The sequence below is a fragment of the Cantharellus anzutake genome, assembly GCF_015039405.1.
Source record: "Cantharellus anzutake strain C23 chromosome Unknown EI90scaffold_118, whole genome shotgun sequence".
Lineage (NCBI taxonomy): Eukaryota > Fungi > Basidiomycota > Agaricomycetes > Cantharellales > Hydnaceae > Cantharellus > Cantharellus anzutake.
In genome coordinates, this window is record NW_024067068.1 from 124,727 (window position 1) to 143,799 (window position 19,073).

General features: G+C 50.2%; 4 protein-coding genes across 4 annotated transcripts; 1 reads left to right on the top strand and 3 right to left on the bottom strand.

The window, feature by feature from the left end:
* Positions 1-6,747: 6,747 nt before the first annotated feature.
* EI90DRAFT_3086349 (uncharacterized protein) lies at positions 6,748-9,993 on the bottom strand. Its single transcript, XM_039062194.1, has 6 exons — positions 9,647-9,993; positions 9,401-9,516; positions 9,069-9,273; positions 8,367-8,488; positions 8,213-8,330; positions 6,748-7,602 (listed from the first exon to the last, which is right to left on the bottom strand). The coding sequence occupies exons 1-6, from the start codon at positions 9,663-9,665 to the stop codon at positions 6,812-6,814; spliced, it is 1,371 nt and encodes a 456-aa protein (XP_038909153.1). The 5' UTR covers positions 9,666-9,993; the 3' UTR covers positions 6,748-6,811.
* Positions 9,994-10,193: 200 nt separating this feature from the next.
* Positions 10,194-12,232, top strand: EI90DRAFT_3158884 (uncharacterized protein). The gene is made up of 4 exons (XM_039066205.1): positions 10,194-10,548; positions 10,606-11,060; positions 11,119-11,344; positions 11,403-12,232. Exons 1-4 carry the CDS (start codon positions 10,465-10,467, stop codon positions 12,171-12,173), a joined length of 1,536 nt encoding a protein of 511 aa, XP_038909154.1. The 5' UTR covers positions 10,194-10,464; the 3' UTR covers positions 12,174-12,232.
* A 3,224-nt stretch (positions 12,233-15,456) lies between these two features.
* On the bottom strand, positions 15,457-16,142 carry EI90DRAFT_2944685 (uncharacterized protein; the record flags this gene model as incomplete). The annotated part of the gene is made up of 3 exons (XM_039055316.1): positions 15,457-15,651; positions 15,708-15,907; positions 15,974-16,142. Coding segments are annotated over 3 exons (564 nt in total), but the record flags the coding sequence as incomplete, so codon positions are not given.
* A 742-nt stretch (positions 16,143-16,884) lies between these two features.
* Positions 16,885-18,861, bottom strand: EI90DRAFT_3158886 (uncharacterized protein). Its single transcript, XM_039066206.1, has 4 exons — positions 18,294-18,861; positions 18,077-18,238; positions 17,963-18,015; positions 16,885-17,896 (listed from the first exon to the last, which is right to left on the bottom strand). Exons 1-4 carry the CDS (start codon positions 18,454-18,456, stop codon positions 17,084-17,086), a joined length of 1,191 nt encoding a protein of 396 aa, XP_038909156.1. The 5' UTR covers positions 18,457-18,861; the 3' UTR covers positions 16,885-17,083.
* Positions 18,862-19,073: the final 212 nt, after the last annotated feature.

Here is a 19,073-nt window from a genome sequence, read left to right on the forward strand (position 1 = left end):
ATGCCCTGAGATGGGCTGCTGTTACAGGTTAGCCTGTGGGCCATAGAGAGGGGTCATGGGGACCCGGGGTCCGTCCCCTGACAAGGATCCGGGTCTAGGAGGACACCTGTTGCGGCCAGGTTGTCCACTTCTTCGTTTCCGTGGATCCCTGCATGGCCCTTTAGCCATTCAAATGAGATTGGGGTGAGTCTGGATCTTAGGGTGCTTACGGCCAGTTTGATGATGTACTGGTTTTTTATGTAGGCATAGTCCGAGTCTTCGTGGGATTCAAGGTTGTTGCAGAGGGTGTTGATACACCACTTCGAGTCGGATTTGATGTGGAGGTTTGATGATAGGGGCATGGAGGTGGCGGCATGGTGTGTTATGGAAATGGAGAATCTTATGGTCCGTGACAAGCAACCAGACCTTGAGGCCCTTTGCTATGGAAATGGGCCTAGACTCCTATAGACCAGGCACACAAGTAAGATATTTCTTACTTCTTCTCACTTCATTCTCTGCCAAACCCCATGCCAAGCTTTCCCACTGGGTTTTGGTGCTGGCTGGGGGATTTGTTGAGTTCCAAAGGACTTCCTTTGGCCATTATAACATTTGTATTAGATAGATACAAGTCATATGACATGTATGGTAATTGCCGAGATGTTTTCTCATTATCGAATACATAACCCACAAACCTTGTACCACAATTGTAACATCCTCACCATTGTGCCACCACTGTAAACTCAACCTGTAACCTCAGAACCATGTCCACCTCCCTATTCATCCTCTCCATGACAAAACCACAACGAGGAGGGCATTCCCATGCCCAACCTCCTGCTGCCCGCTCCCACCAGTCCACCAGGTGGTTGAGCAGTCACTCCCCTCCAACCAGAAGTTCCCTATCAGGAACTGTAGCCTATCCCACCTCCTTAGGAGAGGGATATGGTCCAGGCAGCTCCAGGATGCCTGGCCACACACCCACGGGCCCCACTTCCCACGGTCACCCACTACCGTGCACTGGTCCACCAGCCCGCTTTCCCCAACAACTCCCGCTACCGGTACGCTCCCATGAGCGCCAAGTCACCAATAGTCACCGCTAGCCAACCACTCCCAGCACACCCACTACCGGTATGCTCCCAGGAGCGCCAAGTCCCCGTTAGCAAACAGCCAGGTGGCTCCCTCAAGGAGCCCACATCATACTCGCTACCGGTACACTCCCAGGAGTGCCAAGTTACCGTTGGCCAACTGTCAGGGACTCATCCAGGGTCGAAGGGGCCTGGGTGTAGCGTCCGGGGCTGAGAGCCTGGCGGGGGCAGATCGGGCGTGCATACTGACAGGCCCGATGCGGGACAGTGGTCCCTGGCCACTTAGACTGAAGTGGAAAGTTGAGAAGAAGGCTACTTCTTCGGTTCCCACTTCAGGTTTGTTTATATACATGCGGCTTAGATCACATGACGGATGCCACGTCACCCTCGCACGCAGCTGTAACCACCCGGGCATCTCTGTGGGAGATCCCGAGGGCATCCGGCGCAGGCGCGCGTACTGGGCACAGCGGGAAGTTGCCCAAGGTGCCCAGTCCGGGTGCATGGTGGGCGCGCTGCAGATGGGTCAATGGTACATTGATACAAAGAAAGTCGTCCATGTAGAATAAAGAGAGAAGTAAAGAAGAAGTAGGATAAGGAGGAAGTGGGGAGGGGAGGATGGGAAAGGGGGAGGAGGCAAGGAAGGGTGGGCAGCAGGGTACCGGGTCAGGTTGGGGCGGGTGGAGCCGGGTCAGGCGGGTGTGCCCTGACACCAACCCGCAGGTTGTACTTCCAAATACTCATCCCATTCCGCTCTCCCTCCTCTGGCTACACAGCCACCTCCATTAGTGAGCCGAACAGTTCAGGTTGGGTTCCCCGGAACCCATTCCTGTAACATGGTGTATAGCAAGTATTTCAGCTGTGTTATTGGATTGTGGGTAGCGTGGGTTTACTCTTTTGCTAGTGTTTCGGGGGTTGTCTGGGCCGTTGAAAGAGGGCTCATGGCTCTCTATGCCGAACTCTCCACGTGGGGCCAAACTCTCCAAAACCTCTACTTTCTCTCTTGACTTCGCTATGCTCGATCCTAAAACTCTGTGGTGGGTTCTCCGGGATTCCGCAAGGTCCGGGCTCAACTAATCTACTACCCACTCATTGTGGGCTAGACAGTTGCCCTTATTCCTACTGTTGGATTCCACACACTCACTCCAACTCTAGCGCGTCCTAGAGAATTTTGGGGGAGGGAAGAACTTTATTTTAAAATCCGGTATGTACAGGATTATATCTAATAATTATTTTTAGAAAGAATAGATGGGAAATATTGGTACCATATGGCACCTGGATAGCTTATTAGGCGAAATAATAAAAAGGGTAACAGTAACAATAAAAGAATATCAATCAATATCTGAAATGATGGCAAAATATGAAAATAAAAGAAAATAAGCGATTTCTCAACAGATTTGTGGAATTAAGACCCGAAATTGGAAATGTAGCCGGAGATAACTCTCACACAGCCGATAAACATTTTTACCAATTTATTAGACGCCGTGGGAACGAGTGAGGCTGGAATTCTGGGTTGCCACCTGAGATTCCCACGCCCCCACATACCCGTGACCTAACTTCTCCAACATGGAACTCCGTCAAATCTCCACCGATTGGGACGTTCTTGATATCGTCGGAATCGTACGAATTAGCACTATTTTTAGATACCAAATCCGTGTCGAGTTGTTGTGTGAATGGAAGGGGTTTTCTGAATGGTGGAAGCGGGTATCCGAGCCGGCTCTGCGTGTGGGCGATTATCCTGCCTACACCGTACCATACACCGAAGCCAGCATTCGCATTTGTGTCGCCATTTTGGGGACAGGATCCATCCGTGAATGCTACCACATTGCCAGGTTGCTGGGATTGGGGGGTTGGGTCCTTTGGGGTTTCCGGGGGGGTTTCCGGGGGGGTTCTGCTGAATGCTGTAGTAGTGGTGGAGCGGGGAACATAGTTGGGGGGATGGGAGGAAATTTTTTGATGTCTTTTGTGTTCCTGATGGCATGTTGACTGGCAGTTTCCTTGGGGGAGCGGTCTGGTAGGGGAAGAAGGTGCAAGTCGCTGTATGGGCTGTAATGGAGGTTGAAGTTAGTGGCAATTTTCGTTGCCATTTGGTAACATCCTTCCGGGTTTTTACAGCCTGCCAGTCTGTAGGTCACGCAGGAGGGGCAGGGGCACTTTCTTTTGGTGGGGTCGTGGGCCGGGTTTTCCTGATGGTTGACTTGGGCGACAAGGTCACCAACGAGGTTGCATCTATGGGATGCTCTTAGGCAGGATGCCATTCTTGAGCGGTCGCTGATTCTGAGGTTGTTTTCAAGGCCCGGGTGGGCCCAAGCTGGTAAGTTAAGCTTAGTGGCAAGGTCAATTGCCGGGTTCTCCAGTCTGAGGTTGTATTTAGCTCCTTTAGGGTGTTTCGGAGTTCAGCTGGGATATTCCTATGATGGGTTCAGGCGTTAAGGAAGGGTTTTTGGGTGAAGATGTTTATGATGAAGGGGTGTGCCAGGTCTCGGGGCAGTTGGTTTTTGGGGAGAACAGCTAGTAGGATGGCTTCGGCAGCATCTGAGGCTGGGGGCCTATTAGGGGACCTATCGAGGATTTTTTGGAGTTTGATGAGGTGAATCGCCTCATTTCTGTCTCGTAAGTTCAGGACGTTTTTACCGCAGTGGGATTTTGGTCTGTTTAGCTGGTCCATGCTCATAGGGGGGGGCTGTCAGAGTTCCAGATAAACTCACGTATTCTTCTGTTTAGGTGTATTTCCAGGTCTTTTGGCATTCCTTGCGCGCATGTATGGAACTGGGTCATTCTGCCGATGGTCATTTGGGTGATCAGGCATCTGCCTTCGAGGGAGGGGTGGGTTTTGTTCCATTGGGTGAGCGACTTTTCAATGTTTGTTGTGATTGAGGGCCAGGGGTCTTTATGACTGGGCTTGTTCCCGCATTGGGCCCCTAGATATCTCATGGTTTGTCCGTCCTTTAGAATGGTTATTGATTCATTTAGGCTGACATCGGAGGAGGGGTTGATAGTTCTCTCGTTGTGTACCCTTTCACGGTATTCCAGTGAGCCGACCGGGAGGACGACAGTTTTTTCTTGGTTGAATTTTGCCCCAGATGCGATGCACCAGCTGTTTAGGGTTGAGAGTAGGATGTTCAGGTCGTCGTCTTTGGCAAGGAAAATGGCGGCGTCATTGGCAAAGAGGGACACTATCACTTTCTGTGAGAGAGTGGGGGTGTTGATCTCTAGGCCTTGGAGTGATGGGGATTCTCTGAGGGTGATCGATAGAGGTTCTATGGCAATGTTGAAGAGGAGGCAGGACAGGGGGTCGCCTTGGCGGACCCCTCTTGTTATTGGGAACTCATGGCTGATCATGCCGTTTAGGATTACTTTTGTATTGGCATCGGTGTAAAGGTTTTTGATTGTCAATATGAGGTTAAGAGGGATTCCCATGGACTCCATGACCCTCCAGAGGTAGTTGTGCTGGATATGGTCATATGCCTTCTCTTGGTCGAGGGCGATAATTGCTCCGTCCTGTCCGGTTAGTTCACATAGGTCGGTCATACGGTTGACAAGATCTATTTGGTCAAAAATACTGCGGCCTTTGATGAAGGCCGCTTGGCATTTGTGGACTAGGAGGGGGGCTATGGGGGATAGTTTGTTCATAATGGCTGTTGTGATAATTTTGTACTCTGCATTTAGCACAGTTATAGGTCTATAGTTCTCGATTTCTCTTTTGTCTTTTTTCTTGTAGAGTGGGCAGAGCCACCCTTCTGAGATATATGGGCAGGAGATGCCGTTCATTTCAATGTCATTGGCTAGGTAGGTTAGGAGTTTTACTATATGTAGTCCGCGGTTCTCATTCCTTCCTTCCTTCCACCTGGCATTTAGGTTTTTGAATAGCTCGGTAGGTATGCCATTGAGGCCAGGGGATTTTCCCGGGGGAGACTGGTTTAGGGCTTTTTCTATGTCCGCGGGGCTTAGTGGGGTGGCCAGGTTCACGAGGTCTTCTGGAGGGATGTGATTCCGGATTTTGTTTATGGAGTTTATAATGTGGGTCTCCCTCTCCTCTTGGTGGGCAGACAGGTCTCTGTACTGGACGGCATTGTAGTGGTTGGCTGCTATGTTTGCCATCTCAGTTGAGTCGGTTGTGTAGGCTGGAGGGCTGGACTCTGGGATTCTCAGTTCGGGTATTGTGTCGCGTGGTTTGTTTTCCTTTCCTCATTTACACCAGTATTTGCTGTTTGTTTCACTTAGGATTCTTTTATTTGCCCCAGTGTGCGCTTTTGATTTAGGTAGTTTTAGTTTCTCTATTTCATTAATTCTTTTTGTTAGGTTTTGGACTTGGACCTGGGTCATCTCAGCAAGGGTCTCATCCACAGATGTTAGTCTCAGCATGGCCTTGTCGCATCTGTGCGTGAGGCGCCTCATTTCGGAGTTGAGTTTGCCAGCTTTTACTTTTGCAGTCTTTCTGGCTAGGTGGGTCACAGCAGATACGAATTCATGGAAGGTGTTTTGTATGTTATTGTTTCTGACCATTTTGTTGAGGGCCTCGTTGCTGATGGCTTCGACTTCTTTTAGGAAGATTTGGTCATTGGTTAAGTATAGAGGGATGGCCCATCGCCCTTTCCTGATTGCGATTGCACGGTCATCCCTTAATTTGACAGAGACAAGTTGACATGTGTAGGCTCTATTTCTTATGGCATCATTTGCATATATTCTGTCTAGTCTGGAGAGGGATGCCCCTGTAGCGTGGCCGAAGGTGAAGTTTCTTTCGGGGGCTGGGTGTGATTCTCTCCATCCATCCGTGAGGCTGTTGAGGGAGGTGAGGTCACGGAGGGCGGTCACTGTGGAATCTGGGTCAGGGTGGGGGGGGGAAGTCTGTCCATGGCTTCTTCTACCATATTGAAGTCCCCGAGCATAATGTCTACAGGGGTGTTGTTAAGTTCCTGGCGGATGTCCTTCCAGAATTGGGAGTTGTCATTCTGGGGGTTGGGGGCATATATGGCTAGGATTTTGGTGGGGATATTTGGTGGCCATTCTACTTCTATGAGGAGTGCGTGGCCCGGGATGATGTCCTTTACCAATCTGGGACTAGTTTTTATTATACTTTTGTTAATGATTATGGCTACTCCGCCCACACGGGTGTGTTCTGAGTTATAGGAGTGGATGATTGACCACTCGGTACTGTAGATGTTGTTTAGGTGGTTTTGCTGTAGCTGGTTGGAGTGTGTTTCTGAGAGGCACATGATACCGAATCTCTCCTGTTTCATTTTTCGTGTGATTGTTGTCCATTTGTACTTGGTCGAGGGGCTGTTGGCACCTTTGATGTTTAGGGCACCTATCTTTAGACTGGGGGGGTGGTTTTGGGGGGTAGGGTCACCACCCCTCAAGTGGAGGACTTTATGTTTCTTTTTATTGGGGGGTGTCCGTTTTCCAGGACTTGGCAGCCATCATTGGGCATTGGCAAAACAGGATAAGCTTCCTGCCCTCCGGGAGCCAAGGGTGCAGAGTCATAAACCAGTTTAGAGTATTCCGTGGGATTGGGCTTTGTGGTTGTGTATATTTCTGTGGCATTTAAGATGGTCCTCTCACGGGTTGCCAGCCCTTGTGGGAGGGTTGGTTGGGTGGATGGGTTGGTGCTGGGCTTTCCTGTTGCCTGTGGGCCCAGTGTATTTGGGCCCAGCACTAGGTCTAGAGTGTTAGTTTCAAAATAGGTCATGAGGCATTAGATTTATAATTTTTTAACTAATTTCTGGCACGGTTCTACAGAGGGTGGGAGGTATTTAGGGTTTTTTGGAATTACCTCGGCCACCTCTGGGTCTGAACATATTCTCTTTCCTGTTGGGAGGGCCTCTGTGTGCGGTGTGTGGTGTTTCGGCATTTTCCGTTTTTTCTGTCTGGGGGTTGAGCTCGTGCCAGGAGGCGTGGTCATGGATAGGGCAAAGCCAGAAGCTGTGGTCTATGCCTTTACATGTATGGCACATGATGTTTCCTTGAATGGCACTACCTTCGCCCATCCAGTCGTGAGGGAAGGTGGTTGTCCTGAAGAGACCGAGCCATAAATCATGGGGGGAAGCAAGGACACCTGGTGCGAGGTCTGGGACTGAGAAGAAGGGGGAGGGGATGTGGATTTCCCATACTTTGATCTGCGAGTTCGAGGTCGGGTTTCTTTTCGCAGAGGGGTTTTCCCAATTAGTACAGGTGGCAGCTTCATATCCCCTGGGGATAGCTACACATTTATCTATGATGGCCTTGATTTCATGTTCGGGGATGTTGTATTTCTTGAAGAAGGTATGGAATTCAGAGTCTGGGTTAGCAATCTGGGCCGTGATAGCTTCTTGGACTTGGTCTGCTTCGTCAAGATTGGCTCCAATGTTATGGATGGTGACCACATAGCTGGTTGGGCTATAGGTCAAGAGGTTGATGGCTATAAAGCCAATGGCACGAGAGAGCCAGAGGTGTTTTGTGACAAGGAGGTGGGCTTGCATCGGGTGGAGACCACCAACAAAGAAGCCCCAGGGGGCACTTTGACCTTCTTTGTTGGCGACAGGGGGAATGACGCATAGGGTCTGGGCTGATTGTGGAAACGCCCTTTTTGTTGGAATTTGTACACGTGGTCTCAGGAACCTTAATGCATAAAATATGGACATTCTGGGAGTCGAACCGCAGAGCCCTGCATAGGTACCTTGAGTGTGTTACCATTACACTAAATGCCTGCATTAGGCGGAGGTGGTTTCTAACACACCCCCTTCACATTGGATTGAACCCGTGATCCACATGTGACCCTAACCACCGGGCTTCCAACAGCCCGTGAGCTGTCACCCCCTGAATTCATATTCAGGCCGGACTTACTGCTAATCTCCTACATGTCCACGTCATGTGGTCTGAAGCAGCCAGATTTGGGTCCTTAGTGCTCTGAGCTACACCCCCTGAAACTTTGTCAGGCCGGCTAATTTAATGCTTGACTTCACGTGCCCATCTCACGTGGCAGCAACCGGATTTGGGTGTGCTCAGTGACTTCCGTAGAATGTCCACCATGTTGGAATTTGTACACGTGGTCTCAGGAACCTTAATGCATAAAATATGGACATTCTGGGAGTCGAACTGCAGAGCCCTGCATAGGTACCTTGAGTGTGTTACCATTACACTAAATGCCCGCATTAGGCAGAGGTGGTTTCTAACACTTTTTAGGAAGGTTGTGAGATCATTACAGATGGAATGGAACTTTCCAGAGTTATAGTGGGCGTCTAGGGGGAGCACTAGGATCGCACCGGGGTCGGATTGCCATTTCTGGAGGTGGTCCTCACGGATGTTGCTTAGAATTCTTGCTGGTCAGACACCGTGGGCTCTGAAGTTTTCGAGTTCTCCCTCAAGGTCTATGTAGTTATAAGATTCTAGGCCATCTTTTGGATGAAGGGGGGAGTTTAGGGGTAGGCTTTGGACGTCGGCAATGGCTGGGGCTTGTCAGGGACGCATCCGGGGTCGAGAGGGCCCAGGGGTAATGTCCGGCACTGAGGCCGTCGCAGGGTGTGGAGCGGGCGTGCGTACTGGCGGGCCCGATCCGGGACAGTGGTCCCTGGCCACTCAGGCTGAAGTGGAGAATGTGAGAAGAAGGTTACTTCTTCGGTTCCCACTTCAGGTACATTTATGTACATGCGGCTTGAGTCACATGACGGGTGCCATGTCATCCTCGGAGGCAGCCGCAGGCATCTGGGTGTCCCCATTGGGGATCCCGAGAGTGTCCGCTGCATGCACGCGTGCTGGGCACAGCAGGAAGCCGTCTGGGGTGTGTGGGCCGGACGGGTCAATAGTACATCGATACAAAGGAAGGTGGTTCGTGTAGATAGAAAGAAATAAACAGGAAGAGGAAGATGAGAAGAATGAAATAAAGAAAGGGGAAGGAAGAGGGAAAAGAAAGGGGAGGAGAGGGAGGAAGGAGGGGGGAGGGGGATAGACAGCGGGGAGTGGGTGTGGTGTGGCCGGGTGGGTCCGGGTGGACCCGGGTCAGGCGGGTGTGCCCTGACAGGGCTCTGGTTGGACGCTCCGGGGTGGTAGGGGTTACAGCCACGTCATTTTCCTCTTCAAGGTTGGGCCTGAAGGTTGACAGAATGGGCCAGGGAGCAAATCTGGGGGGGCCAGTGGGGGGGCAGCCTTTTCCAACCTTTGGCCCGGCTTGCAGGCACAGGGGTTCGAGGTCTGCCACATGGGAGTCAAAGAGCAGGGAGCTCGGGGTGGGTTTCCTCCACTGAGGGAGGGGGGGGCTGGGTTGGGCCCTCAAGGTCAGCAGAGCCGGGCGATCTGAGGCGTTTTAAATTTTCGAGGTTGCTGTTGGATAGGGCTTCCGGCCTCGGGGGTGTTTCTGGCATGGTAACAGTGCACTCGGCAATGTGGGGGGTGTGGGCCTTATTAGCAGAGGTGTTGGTCAGCAAGTTTTCGACCATGGTGTTGTCCTCCCCGTGGGTGGTCAGTAGATGGGGGCTTTCAGGGTCTGGGGGTTGACGGTCAGTTTGTTTGTTTGTGTGGGTTCGGACATAGGAGGCGGCCTTAGGCCTGGGGACATTTAGCCACCAGGGGTGCAGCCGGTTTCTTGGTTGGGAAGGGGTTAGGGAGTTACTTACCAGAGGGGTAAGTCTCCATGTTATTGGGACAAGGAAACTTCGAGGGAGTTTCTCGTGGTTCAACTGACCTAACTCTGTTTCAGAGTTACCCAGGTGCCAAGGGACATAACTCCAAGAAGGTATGTTCCATTCAGACGCACCCGCCCTCCAGCACCTATTCGGCTCAGCCGTCTTCTGGTGACACCCTGGGGGGCCCAATGACGCGGCCAGGTGCTCGCCGTTGTCTGAGACATTGTTGGCACCATTCCAGGCTTATTTACATTTCTTAGAATTTCATTCTTATGTGTATTTTGTGTGTGTTGTTTAGTTCCGTGCTCACCCGGCCGTAGTTTAATGACTTTGCGGTCGGCCACCTACATTTTGCCCCAGTTGGAGGAGCGAAGTGTTGCAGGCCAAGTTTCGGAGTAGGTGATCGGATATTTGTTTAACTCCGTACCATGTGATCTTTTGTATTGAGTACAGAACGTGACTAGCATCGGAAGCAGTCGAGTACCAGTGTGAGAACGTTTATTTACATTGCGTAAAAAAGCTATTATTTTGCGCGTCCACGGAGCTCCTCCGACTGGGTACGAGTCTGCTCCGTAAGCGCACACAGTCGAGACACGTTGAAAGAGGGAGGTAGTGAGTAGCGTTTAACATAGTCAAGCGCAGTTTGAGTGGCCGTACACAGCGTGGGAACAAATCCAAACCTCGATTCCAGGCAGGTAACCAGCCTCTTTGAGCTTGTTCACCCATCGACTACCGAAAGAATGGTGTCCTTCCTACAGCATAGTGATCGCACCTCTTTTACATAGACTCGCATCGCCGAACTTCCCTCCATGTCTTTGCAAACCCTCCATCTGGACGTGCTGGTAGAAATATTAACCTATCTCGAAGTCTGCGATATTCTTGCACTGCAGCGTGTGAGCCTCAGATTAACATCCACATGTATGTATCAATTCCAACTACCGGATAAACAGACCCGCAAGGATATTAGAGATGTTACCCGACTTCATGCAGTGTGGAAGAATGTCTTGGAAAAGCAGATAATCCCCTCTGGCGAATCACTTTCATTGCCGTCTGGCGTTCTTCTATCCGATCTCTCTGTAGGTGAACTCAAACAAGCCGCAATATATGCAGCACGCCTCCAACGCAACTGGGCATCTGAAGTTCCAAGAGTGTTTACCTATACTGAATTCCCCGTAGCAGTACCCTCTGCTTACGTCCAGATTGCTTTCCTCTTACCTGGTCAGGGCGGGAAGTACTTATTGACCATTAGCGGTGGCAATGTTGTGTCGATATGGCATCTGGAACCGAATCTAAGAAGATCACGGAGGATTCTAATCTGGGGGACATCAGGGGCAATTGTCAAAGCGGTTCCTAACAGTGACAGTGGAGACCGTGCGACGATAGCTCTATCCCACGTTGCGGACCAGTATGTCCTCGTATCAATCATTCCAGCCCAGCCATAAATATACACTGAATGTCTCCAGGCGTGAACATACGACTCTGTACAATCTAACCTTTGCTGAGAATGACAGAGGGAAAACTACAGTGCATTACGAAAAAATATTCGAAGAGGAACTGCCTGGTCGATTGAAGATTCTCCGCGGGAACCTGATCGGGTTGTACAGGGGATCGAACTTCAGGGGATATTTGTTTAATTATCGACGCCAGGTAATGATAGAACTGAAGGGTGCTCAGCCAATAACCCGGTTTGTGAGTGGGACGTCTTGCCACTCTACGTGTTTTAAACTTATACGTTCTTTCGTGACAGCGCGGCGCACTTGGATTCCCGGCCATGGAAGTTCTCAGTGACTGTGTGATAATAATTCAACCTTTCAGCGTCGATATCTTCGCACTTCCTGATATCGCATGGAATACGGAGCCTCAACTTCCGGAAACAGATAGTGTGTTCCAAGCACAACTGATCTCTTCGGCCTTCCTCCCCGAAATGGTGGATTGGCAATCTGGGATCATCATTCCATACTGTGCTCCATATCCCGCACAACGCACAAGTCCTCCCTCTCAACCTATCTCCATTCTTGTCCGCGAAAAGAGGGGAAAGCTCCATATCATGAACCATTTTTACGTTTACAACCCACCGAAGTATGACCCCAAATCGCTACGCCTGCACGCTCACCTCTCAATCACTGCTGCGAGCCCTGGGTCATTTATCGAAACCCCCCTTTTCGTGGCCCAACATCGTGCTGGCGTGCATCCGCATTTCTTCTATGACATCGTGGCATCTCCAAGAAGCGGGAGAGGGCTCTGGTTAGAGAATACCACCTCGCCCGTAATGAGTCGATCATTGGAACGACTTATCCTCTTCAATGTGGGTGAAAATGTTGTGGACGACTTTCCCTTAAGCGATATTGGACTATTCGATAATAGCGAGTCCACTTGTAGAGGCGCAAAGGCTGGGGGCAGCAATGTGCCAGATGGCGTGAGGAATTGTTCGTATTGCTCATTTGATGACGGGACTGGGAGGGTGGTTGTAGCAACTCACGATGGACGCATTCGCGTTCTGCAATTTGGCATTGCATGAATCGATACTGCGAGCGTGGTAATAGCCCATATTATAAATTCTTTCATTTTTTCACTACGAAAAAGGGGCATGATTCTCCTCAGTTTTCAGGATTTCCCAGGTTGGCCCTCGTGCGCGGATCGTTTGGTGGTCTATCTCCGTGCCGAGACGTCGAGACCACGAAATGGGAATAAGCCATCCCCAATTGAGAGCTGCACCTTGCTTGGACACCAGTGAGCTATCGCACCGTTCATGGGCGGACTATCTCGCGTGCGCTTCTACGGGGAACCTCAATCGAGGCAGGATACTAGGCAAGTGACCACCCTCTCTTTAGCGGGAAGAGAGCAGGATACCAGCATCTATTAAAATATAGCGTTGCCCGAGCTTGGATCCTTAAGTACTGAGGAACCACACGACTGCATCGCCATGTATGCGTTGGATCACGCCTAGCGTCTCAGAAAGAATAAGGTATTGCATCCAGCAGTTGCCCACAAACCAACAGATGTTGTCGATTCAGATGATCGCGCGAGCCATCCAGTCAAGTTTCGGTACCGAAGTGTGTGCATGTGTATATCCCGTCGTGCCGATTAAAATCTTCAGCCATATTGAAGTCCGCGATGCAACGCGTGGGCCTCAAATCGCCAACATTTACTTGCTCGCCGCCAAACCGACTTGCAGACAGACTTGCAAGGATATCAGGGGAACTTAGAAAAGCAGATAATCCCCTCCGGCCAATCGCTCCACTGCCCTCTGGGGTTCCTCTATCGGATCCATTTGTAGGCCAACTGCAACAAATGCAGCGCGTCTCGAATGCAATTCCAAGGGTTTTTGGTTCTCCGTAGGAGTGCCCTATACTTGCGGGTCGATTGCTTTCCTCCTACCTGGTCGAGGTGGAAAGTATCCATTGACTTATAGTGTTGGCAATTAATTCCTTCTGGTCAACTTCTTTCGTTGTCGTCTAGTGTCTTCCATTGACACACAACATTTCCCTGTTTGCCAAACTCTCTTTATCCCTGGTCATGGCGGAAAGTATCTGTGGGGCGACCAATCGATTTGGTATCTGGAACATTCTGGGGGGGAAGCTCTAGCAGCGGTTCCTGATAGTACTATTTATCACGCAACAGCTCTATCGTACAGTATAGGAGACTTGTGCATCCGTCTCCTTTTTCCAATCATGAGTGCTGAAAGATTCACCCTGGTAAGACATGCACTTCCCTATACAAGTTAGCATCAGCAATGACAGCGGACGTTGCGCTGCAGCCATTGGGAGCGCATCTTCCGGTGTGAAGTCCCTGGTGAATGAACATGACCACAGGGTTCGGCCCATCTCGTGAACAATCCCCCTGGGGAGGATGTCCGCTGAACTACCAGAGCCAAGTGGTGATCAAACTCCAGGGTACAGAGCTAGCCGATTCCAAACCCTTTCTACTATGTTAGTTGGAAGCCATCATACCAGTCATTGCCTCCCATCTACGGACTCATGCACCAGTATTCTTTTTTTTTCCAACAGGACGGTACAGAATGGAAGACGGAAATCTTCAGCGACTGCATTGCGGCGGTCTGGCCTTATTGTGTTGATATTTTCGCAATGCCTGAGCTCGCGTGGTACACTGGACCTCGACCGGAACAAATGCAACCTGTTGTAGGCCAAATAACAACAACACGCCACTCATCGATTATGGTCTGACCTCCAGTGGTTTTACTGAGATCCTCAACACAGCCCATATTCGTACCATTCTGTATAGAGACCACTTCTATTCTTGGGCCACAGCTTCTCCGATGAGCGGAAATAGGTCATGCACAGGGTTGTCGCTGAGCGACACGTTGAAAGACCTGAATCTATTACCGGCCATGGCCTCAGACTTTGACATGCGATGATAAGACTAGTGGGAGGGTGCGTTGCTGTCAATCATAACGTTCGAATCCTGCAATTTGGGACTGCTTGATTCGGAAATCCCGAATAGATGTCCAGCCTTCGAACTTGAACTTGTGTTTTTCGGACTGGAGTTTGCGCTAGGCCCTGTACACTGAGTTCCACGTGTCAACGCCGGGAGGAAACTAGAGTAGGTACGATGCATATATATTTGTGTAGTGCGCGCATATCGGCTGCCATTGAAGCATTGCGATCTTTCATTTAGCCATTTTGATTTTTTTCTTGGCAGCATGCGAAGAAATGATGATATGCACAGTATATATTGGGGACGTACTCGTGTTTATGACAAACCTCTACGAAGCAAAGGAAGAGATACAGCATGATGGTGATAAGACGCAAATCGATACAGTTTTGCGTTGGTAAGGTGCATTCTAGTAGACAAGAAAAAAAAAGGAAGATTCGAAAGCACTGCCTTTCCAATCACAACCTTAACGAATCCATCTGGGTCCTCAAAGACCCAAATGCCTCCACGCCCCTGCGTCTCTGTTCCTCGTACTCATCGAGATTCCATAACCCCTCCACTTCGTACTTCTTCCACCCGCCCCGGAGTATACTCCTCAATCCCCCGACACCCTTAGGCAACCCTGCTTCACTACCACCCCCATTTCCACTACCATGAGTGTTAGTATTCCGAATTTCCTGAACGCGTTCCCAACGACCTTTACGTCTATCTCCGAATCCACTTGCGACGAGCGCGACGCGTGGGGGAATGGTGATTCGCCCCTGTTTGAAACAGTATGATGAAACGTGGACACAGTGGAGGACTGCACCTTCTGGTAAAGGGGGCATGGCCGTCGTTTTCTTTGGAGTCGTTGCTGGTGTTGAGCCTGAGGTCGGCTCGGGGGGTTGATGTGAAGCAATGACAGTGGCAGTGGTGGTTGGATGGGAGGGAGGGAGGGATGAATACGTTTTTCTGGGCGATGAGTTAGGTGGGGAATCGGATAGTATGGAAGGAGGTGGAGTAGTAGCGGGCGAAGATGAAGGTGAGTTAGCGCCATCTGAGTCTAACACAGCATGAGTAGACTTGTAGGAGGAAGAAGTGGAAGAGTCAAAAGATGACGAGGAGGATGACGAGGAAGAGGTTGCATGACGAGGACGTAGACGTGGACGTGGGGATCTTGAACGGCCACGGCGAGTAGATTCCCAAATTACGCCATCCGTTTCGACGAGAGGAGTCCTAGTGATAGCAGCTGCAGGGGTGGAGAATTCATCTGTAGACGAAGATGATCGTGAGAACTGCTCAGAGGGGATGACGGGGCGGTCGTCCTCCGAATCCGGGTCTATCTGAACATCTCGCTCAACGTGCTTCGTACGTTCGACAGTAAAAGCACCAATGCGCGTCCCCTCCACAGGGCCTTTCCCATTGGGGTAAGTCACAAATTGAACGACGAGATTAAGCCATTTATCCTCCCATGAAGCGATATTAATTCGGATTTCGTATTGTGTCCAGAGAGGAATTTCACGAATAAAGTGAAAGTGGGATGTCCCCAATCCTAGCCACCCCTTGGCTTCAAGGATACTTGGGAAGCAAATAACCGCAGCTCTCATTCGTGCGTAGTCCAAGTTCTAGCGGAGCCCTTAATTACGACACATTCCCTGTCCGTGGCGATTCTCATGCTCACCTTAGCGTACGCAGAGTTGCTTAGATGGCCGTTATAGTCACAATCCGAGAGCCCCACGGTAGTTGCATAGGTAACCGTGAGCTCAAAGGGATCCTCTCCTATGGGAGAAAGATGCTCCACGAATCGTCTACGCTTATCGTGATTGAACCATTTGAACAATCCTTGCAATCGGACCTGAATGACAGAGCCGAAAGTCCTCACTTTTCCGGGCCGTTAGACAAGAGGGATTACGAGTGGACGGGGATATCGTGAAAGTGTGTACTCACGATGCCAGACGAAGGGAAGAGCCCGATAGTTAACGAGCAGAATCACAAGCAATAGGTATCGGAGCGAGCGAGGAAGGAAAGGAAGAATCGACCGTGACTGATCGGCGCCTCCCAAACGGAGGAACGTCAGAATGGGACTAACGCGAGTCAAGGCGGCTTCGCTCGTCATCGGTGCCACAGACTTAGCGATAGAGCAGCGTCCTGAGCACTGAAGGGGAAGGAGAATAGGCCTAAGAGAACGTTTATAAAGCGCGGGATATTAAAATCGCATTCCGGGACAATGAATTATAAAAAGCGGAGGGCCACTCATGCAAAACCGTTGGGGTTGCACTGCTCACATGAGTATTCCATATCTCATGAGTGGAAACAGTTTGCGATGGCTCCTTGTTCATTAACAGACCACGCAATCATCGGAATATGAGATCCGAGCATCGGCTGATGGTATTCAAGTTGCAGACATCGCGCACTGCGTGACTTCAGCCCGCCCCAAAAGTTGTACGTGGAAGCAGGACCGTGGGAAAATCGAGTTCAACCCGTCAGGGCGGATCTTTCCACTTGACTGCCATCTCTCCTGAAGCTCATCATTCCCCTGGCCGCAGGCTCACCCGTAACCAGTGGTGTACAATATGATCGCTGATAGACAATATATGTGTCAGTGACCTTGTAGTCAAAAACCGGGACCCTCGTTGGGAATCTGGCATACGGTTGCGTCAATGGAGAAGGAGCAAAGGGATTCTGACTGAATAGTGCTTCAACACAAGGACAACAAGCCTGTGCTTGTATTCGAGAACTTCATGCTCAGCTGGCAAGATCAGTCAATATATTGAAATCCTCGATATCTGTTGGGGACGACGAGTCTGGACTCAAACCTTCATCCGTATGCTTCCGAATACGAAGATATTTCCAGCCTAGTTTGTTCAGTTGTCACAAGGTTTGACAATAATTTGTATGGAGACATGAGGAAATGTCTATGGCATCATGGGGATTGGCAATTAGGGGGATAGTATATACTGAGGAAAAAGATGAGAAGTGACCGCTACAACTTGAGATCCGGACCCATCCCGATAGCAAATGAAAATAAGGACAGCAGAACCAAGCAGCGATACAGATTCAGTTGGGAGCCTCTAAGCCTTCCATTACCTCCTTCAGTAGTTTCATCTGAGCACCCCTCTTCAACCCTTCCGCCTCAAATTCCTCAAAGGACCAAAAGTCCCCTTCACTGGTGTCTTTCCAACCTCCACTTAGTAACTGGCTCAATTTACCCTTCCCTTCTTTCCCCTCCCTAACGCGTTGGAGCCGTTCCCATCGCCTAGTATCACCGAAACCGGATACGATGTATGCTACTCGCGGGGGAACAGTGATACGTCCGAATTTGAAGCAGTATTGAGATACCCCCGTCGCGTGAAGAATAGCACCTTCTGGGACAGGAGGTGTCTCAATGAAAATCCTGGTGCCAGATGGTGTGGATGCTCCTCCATTGGATGACCCTGGAGCAGGCGAAACGAGTCCAGATGGAACAGCTGACGAGCTTGCTGTGCCAGCACTGGTGGTGTCCGGGTGAATGATCACCACGGATTCCCCAACATCGGATGGCGGTGGCGCCGGGGTGACACCCTTCAAGAGCTCGGTCGCGGCTTGCTCAGCATTACTAGATGTGGCGTCGATAGCCTTCGAACTGGACGCTGATCTAGACTCAGCATTTTTTCCATCCTTTTTCTTCGGGTACGTAAGATATTGGGCATAGAGATAGAGCCATTTAGATGTATCCCATCCACCAAAGTAGAGACGAATCTCGTACTGGGCGAACATGGGAATTTCCTTGAGGAAATGGATGTAGCTCCCGCCTAGCGCAAGCCTTCCTCCAGCAGAGTGGAAACCGGGAAAGCTATGAATGGCTGCATTCATGCGCACGAAATCCATATTCTGGTGGGGAAGGGAGTCGATTTAGCTGTACTTGCCAAAGATAGGCGGAACTGATCACGAACCCACCTTAGCATATGAAGAGTTGCTCAAATGGAGATTGTAATCACAATCCGCGATACCTACACCGACCGGAAATGAAGCACGAATCATGAGGCTAATCATCATCGGTAATAACCATACCTGCTCGTAACCTCAGCACTTCGACGACATCTAAGGGACTCTTCCCGAGGCCGAATTCCTTCGTCACCTTCGTCAAATGTTTATTAAGTCCAGCGATTCCACTCCGTTTCCGAATAAGCCAATCTATCCAAATCATGCGGAACCATGGGTATAAAATACGAACTTTGATGGTGCTAAGCAAAGCAGATTGACGGAAAAGAAAGGCCGACGGACTCACTGTGCCACGCGATTGGGAATACTCGAAGGTTCAATGCGACTAGAAAGACAGCGAACCATTTCAAAGGCTTTGGTATATACCGGGAAACGGTAAATGTCGTTCCGGTAATTACCCCCGCCCGGACGACGCTCTCCAGGAGCATAAGCTGGTTTGCTCTCCCCATAGTTGCTTATCACAGTAAGTAATTGCGGAATTCCGATCATGCAGTTTTTCCAGGTTTCCGGGAGAGATTGGACGGAGGAACGAAACAAAGGAATGATGAGCAGGCCGTGACGGATAGATGAGCATCAAAACTGTCAGAACGAGGAGTAATGCTGCTTGGATAAAAAAGACTCACAAGCTGAAAGATGCGAATCTCAACGAAAGACTCTAATGTGTGTATCCTGATCTATGTGTGAAGGATTTAGACGCTTCGGGGTGCTGTGTTGCGTTGGGGATTTGAGCGTGAGAACCAACTTTGGATGCAATTCAAATTTTTGTGTGGGCCGAAGAACCAGGCTTGTGGGGCATCTTCATGGCATGTGTCTTCGCGGGAACGGGGCTCCTCCTGCGTTGTGTTTAAGAGGTGTGACGGAATACATTACTACATATACTATTGGGGAGGAAGTATACTACATAACAGGTGCAGCGACCCGCATCTAAAAGGCGCTTCTAACGTACTTTTATCCTTCCATTCACCCCTCAAGAGTCGAGTTAACCCTTCTCAGTTGTTGGGGAATTCTGCAGCCGTTCCTGGCTGTCTGGAACCCCGAGACAACGAAGCTGAGATACTTCTGCCAT

What these genes read in the sequence shown, in the direction of transcription:
- EI90DRAFT_3158884 (XM_039066205.1), top strand. Translation starts at nt 10,465, where the DNA reads ATGTCTTTGCAAACCCTCCATCTGGACGTGCTGGTAGAAATATTAACC. An exon ending in ATATTCTTGCACTGCAGCGT is followed by an intron (nt 10,549 to 10,605) that starts GTGAGCCTCAGA and finishes CCGGATAAACAG; the next exon opens with ACCCGCAAGGATATTAGAGA. An exon ending in CTATCCCACGTTGCGGACCA is followed by an intron (nt 11,061 to 11,118) that starts GTATGTCCTCGT and finishes GAATGTCTCCAG; the next exon opens with GCGTGAACATACGACTCTGT.
- EI90DRAFT_3158886 (XM_039066206.1), bottom strand. Translation starts at nt 18,456, where the DNA reads ATGGGGAGAGCAAACCAGCTTATGCTCCTGGAGAGCGTCGTCCGGGCG. An exon ending in ATTCCCAATCGCGTGGCACA is followed by an intron (nt 18,239 to 18,293) that starts GTGAGTCCGTCG and finishes GCACCATCAAAG; the next exon opens with TTCGTATTTTATACCCATGG. An exon ending in AGTGCTGAGGTTACGAGCAG is followed by an intron (nt 18,016 to 18,076) that starts GTATGGTTATTA and finishes CGGTCGGTGTAG; the next exon opens with GTATCGCGGATTGTGATTAC.
- EI90DRAFT_3086349 (XM_039062194.1), bottom strand. An exon ending in AACCCCTACCACCCCGGAGC is followed by an intron (nt 8,489 to 9,068) that starts GTCCAACCAGAG and finishes GTCCCTGACAAG; the next exon opens with CCCCAGCCATTGCCGACGTC. An exon ending in TCTCACAACCTTCCTAAAAA is followed by an intron (nt 7,603 to 8,212) that starts GTGTTAGAAACC and finishes TTCCACAATCAG; the next exon opens with CCCAGACCCTATGCGTCATT.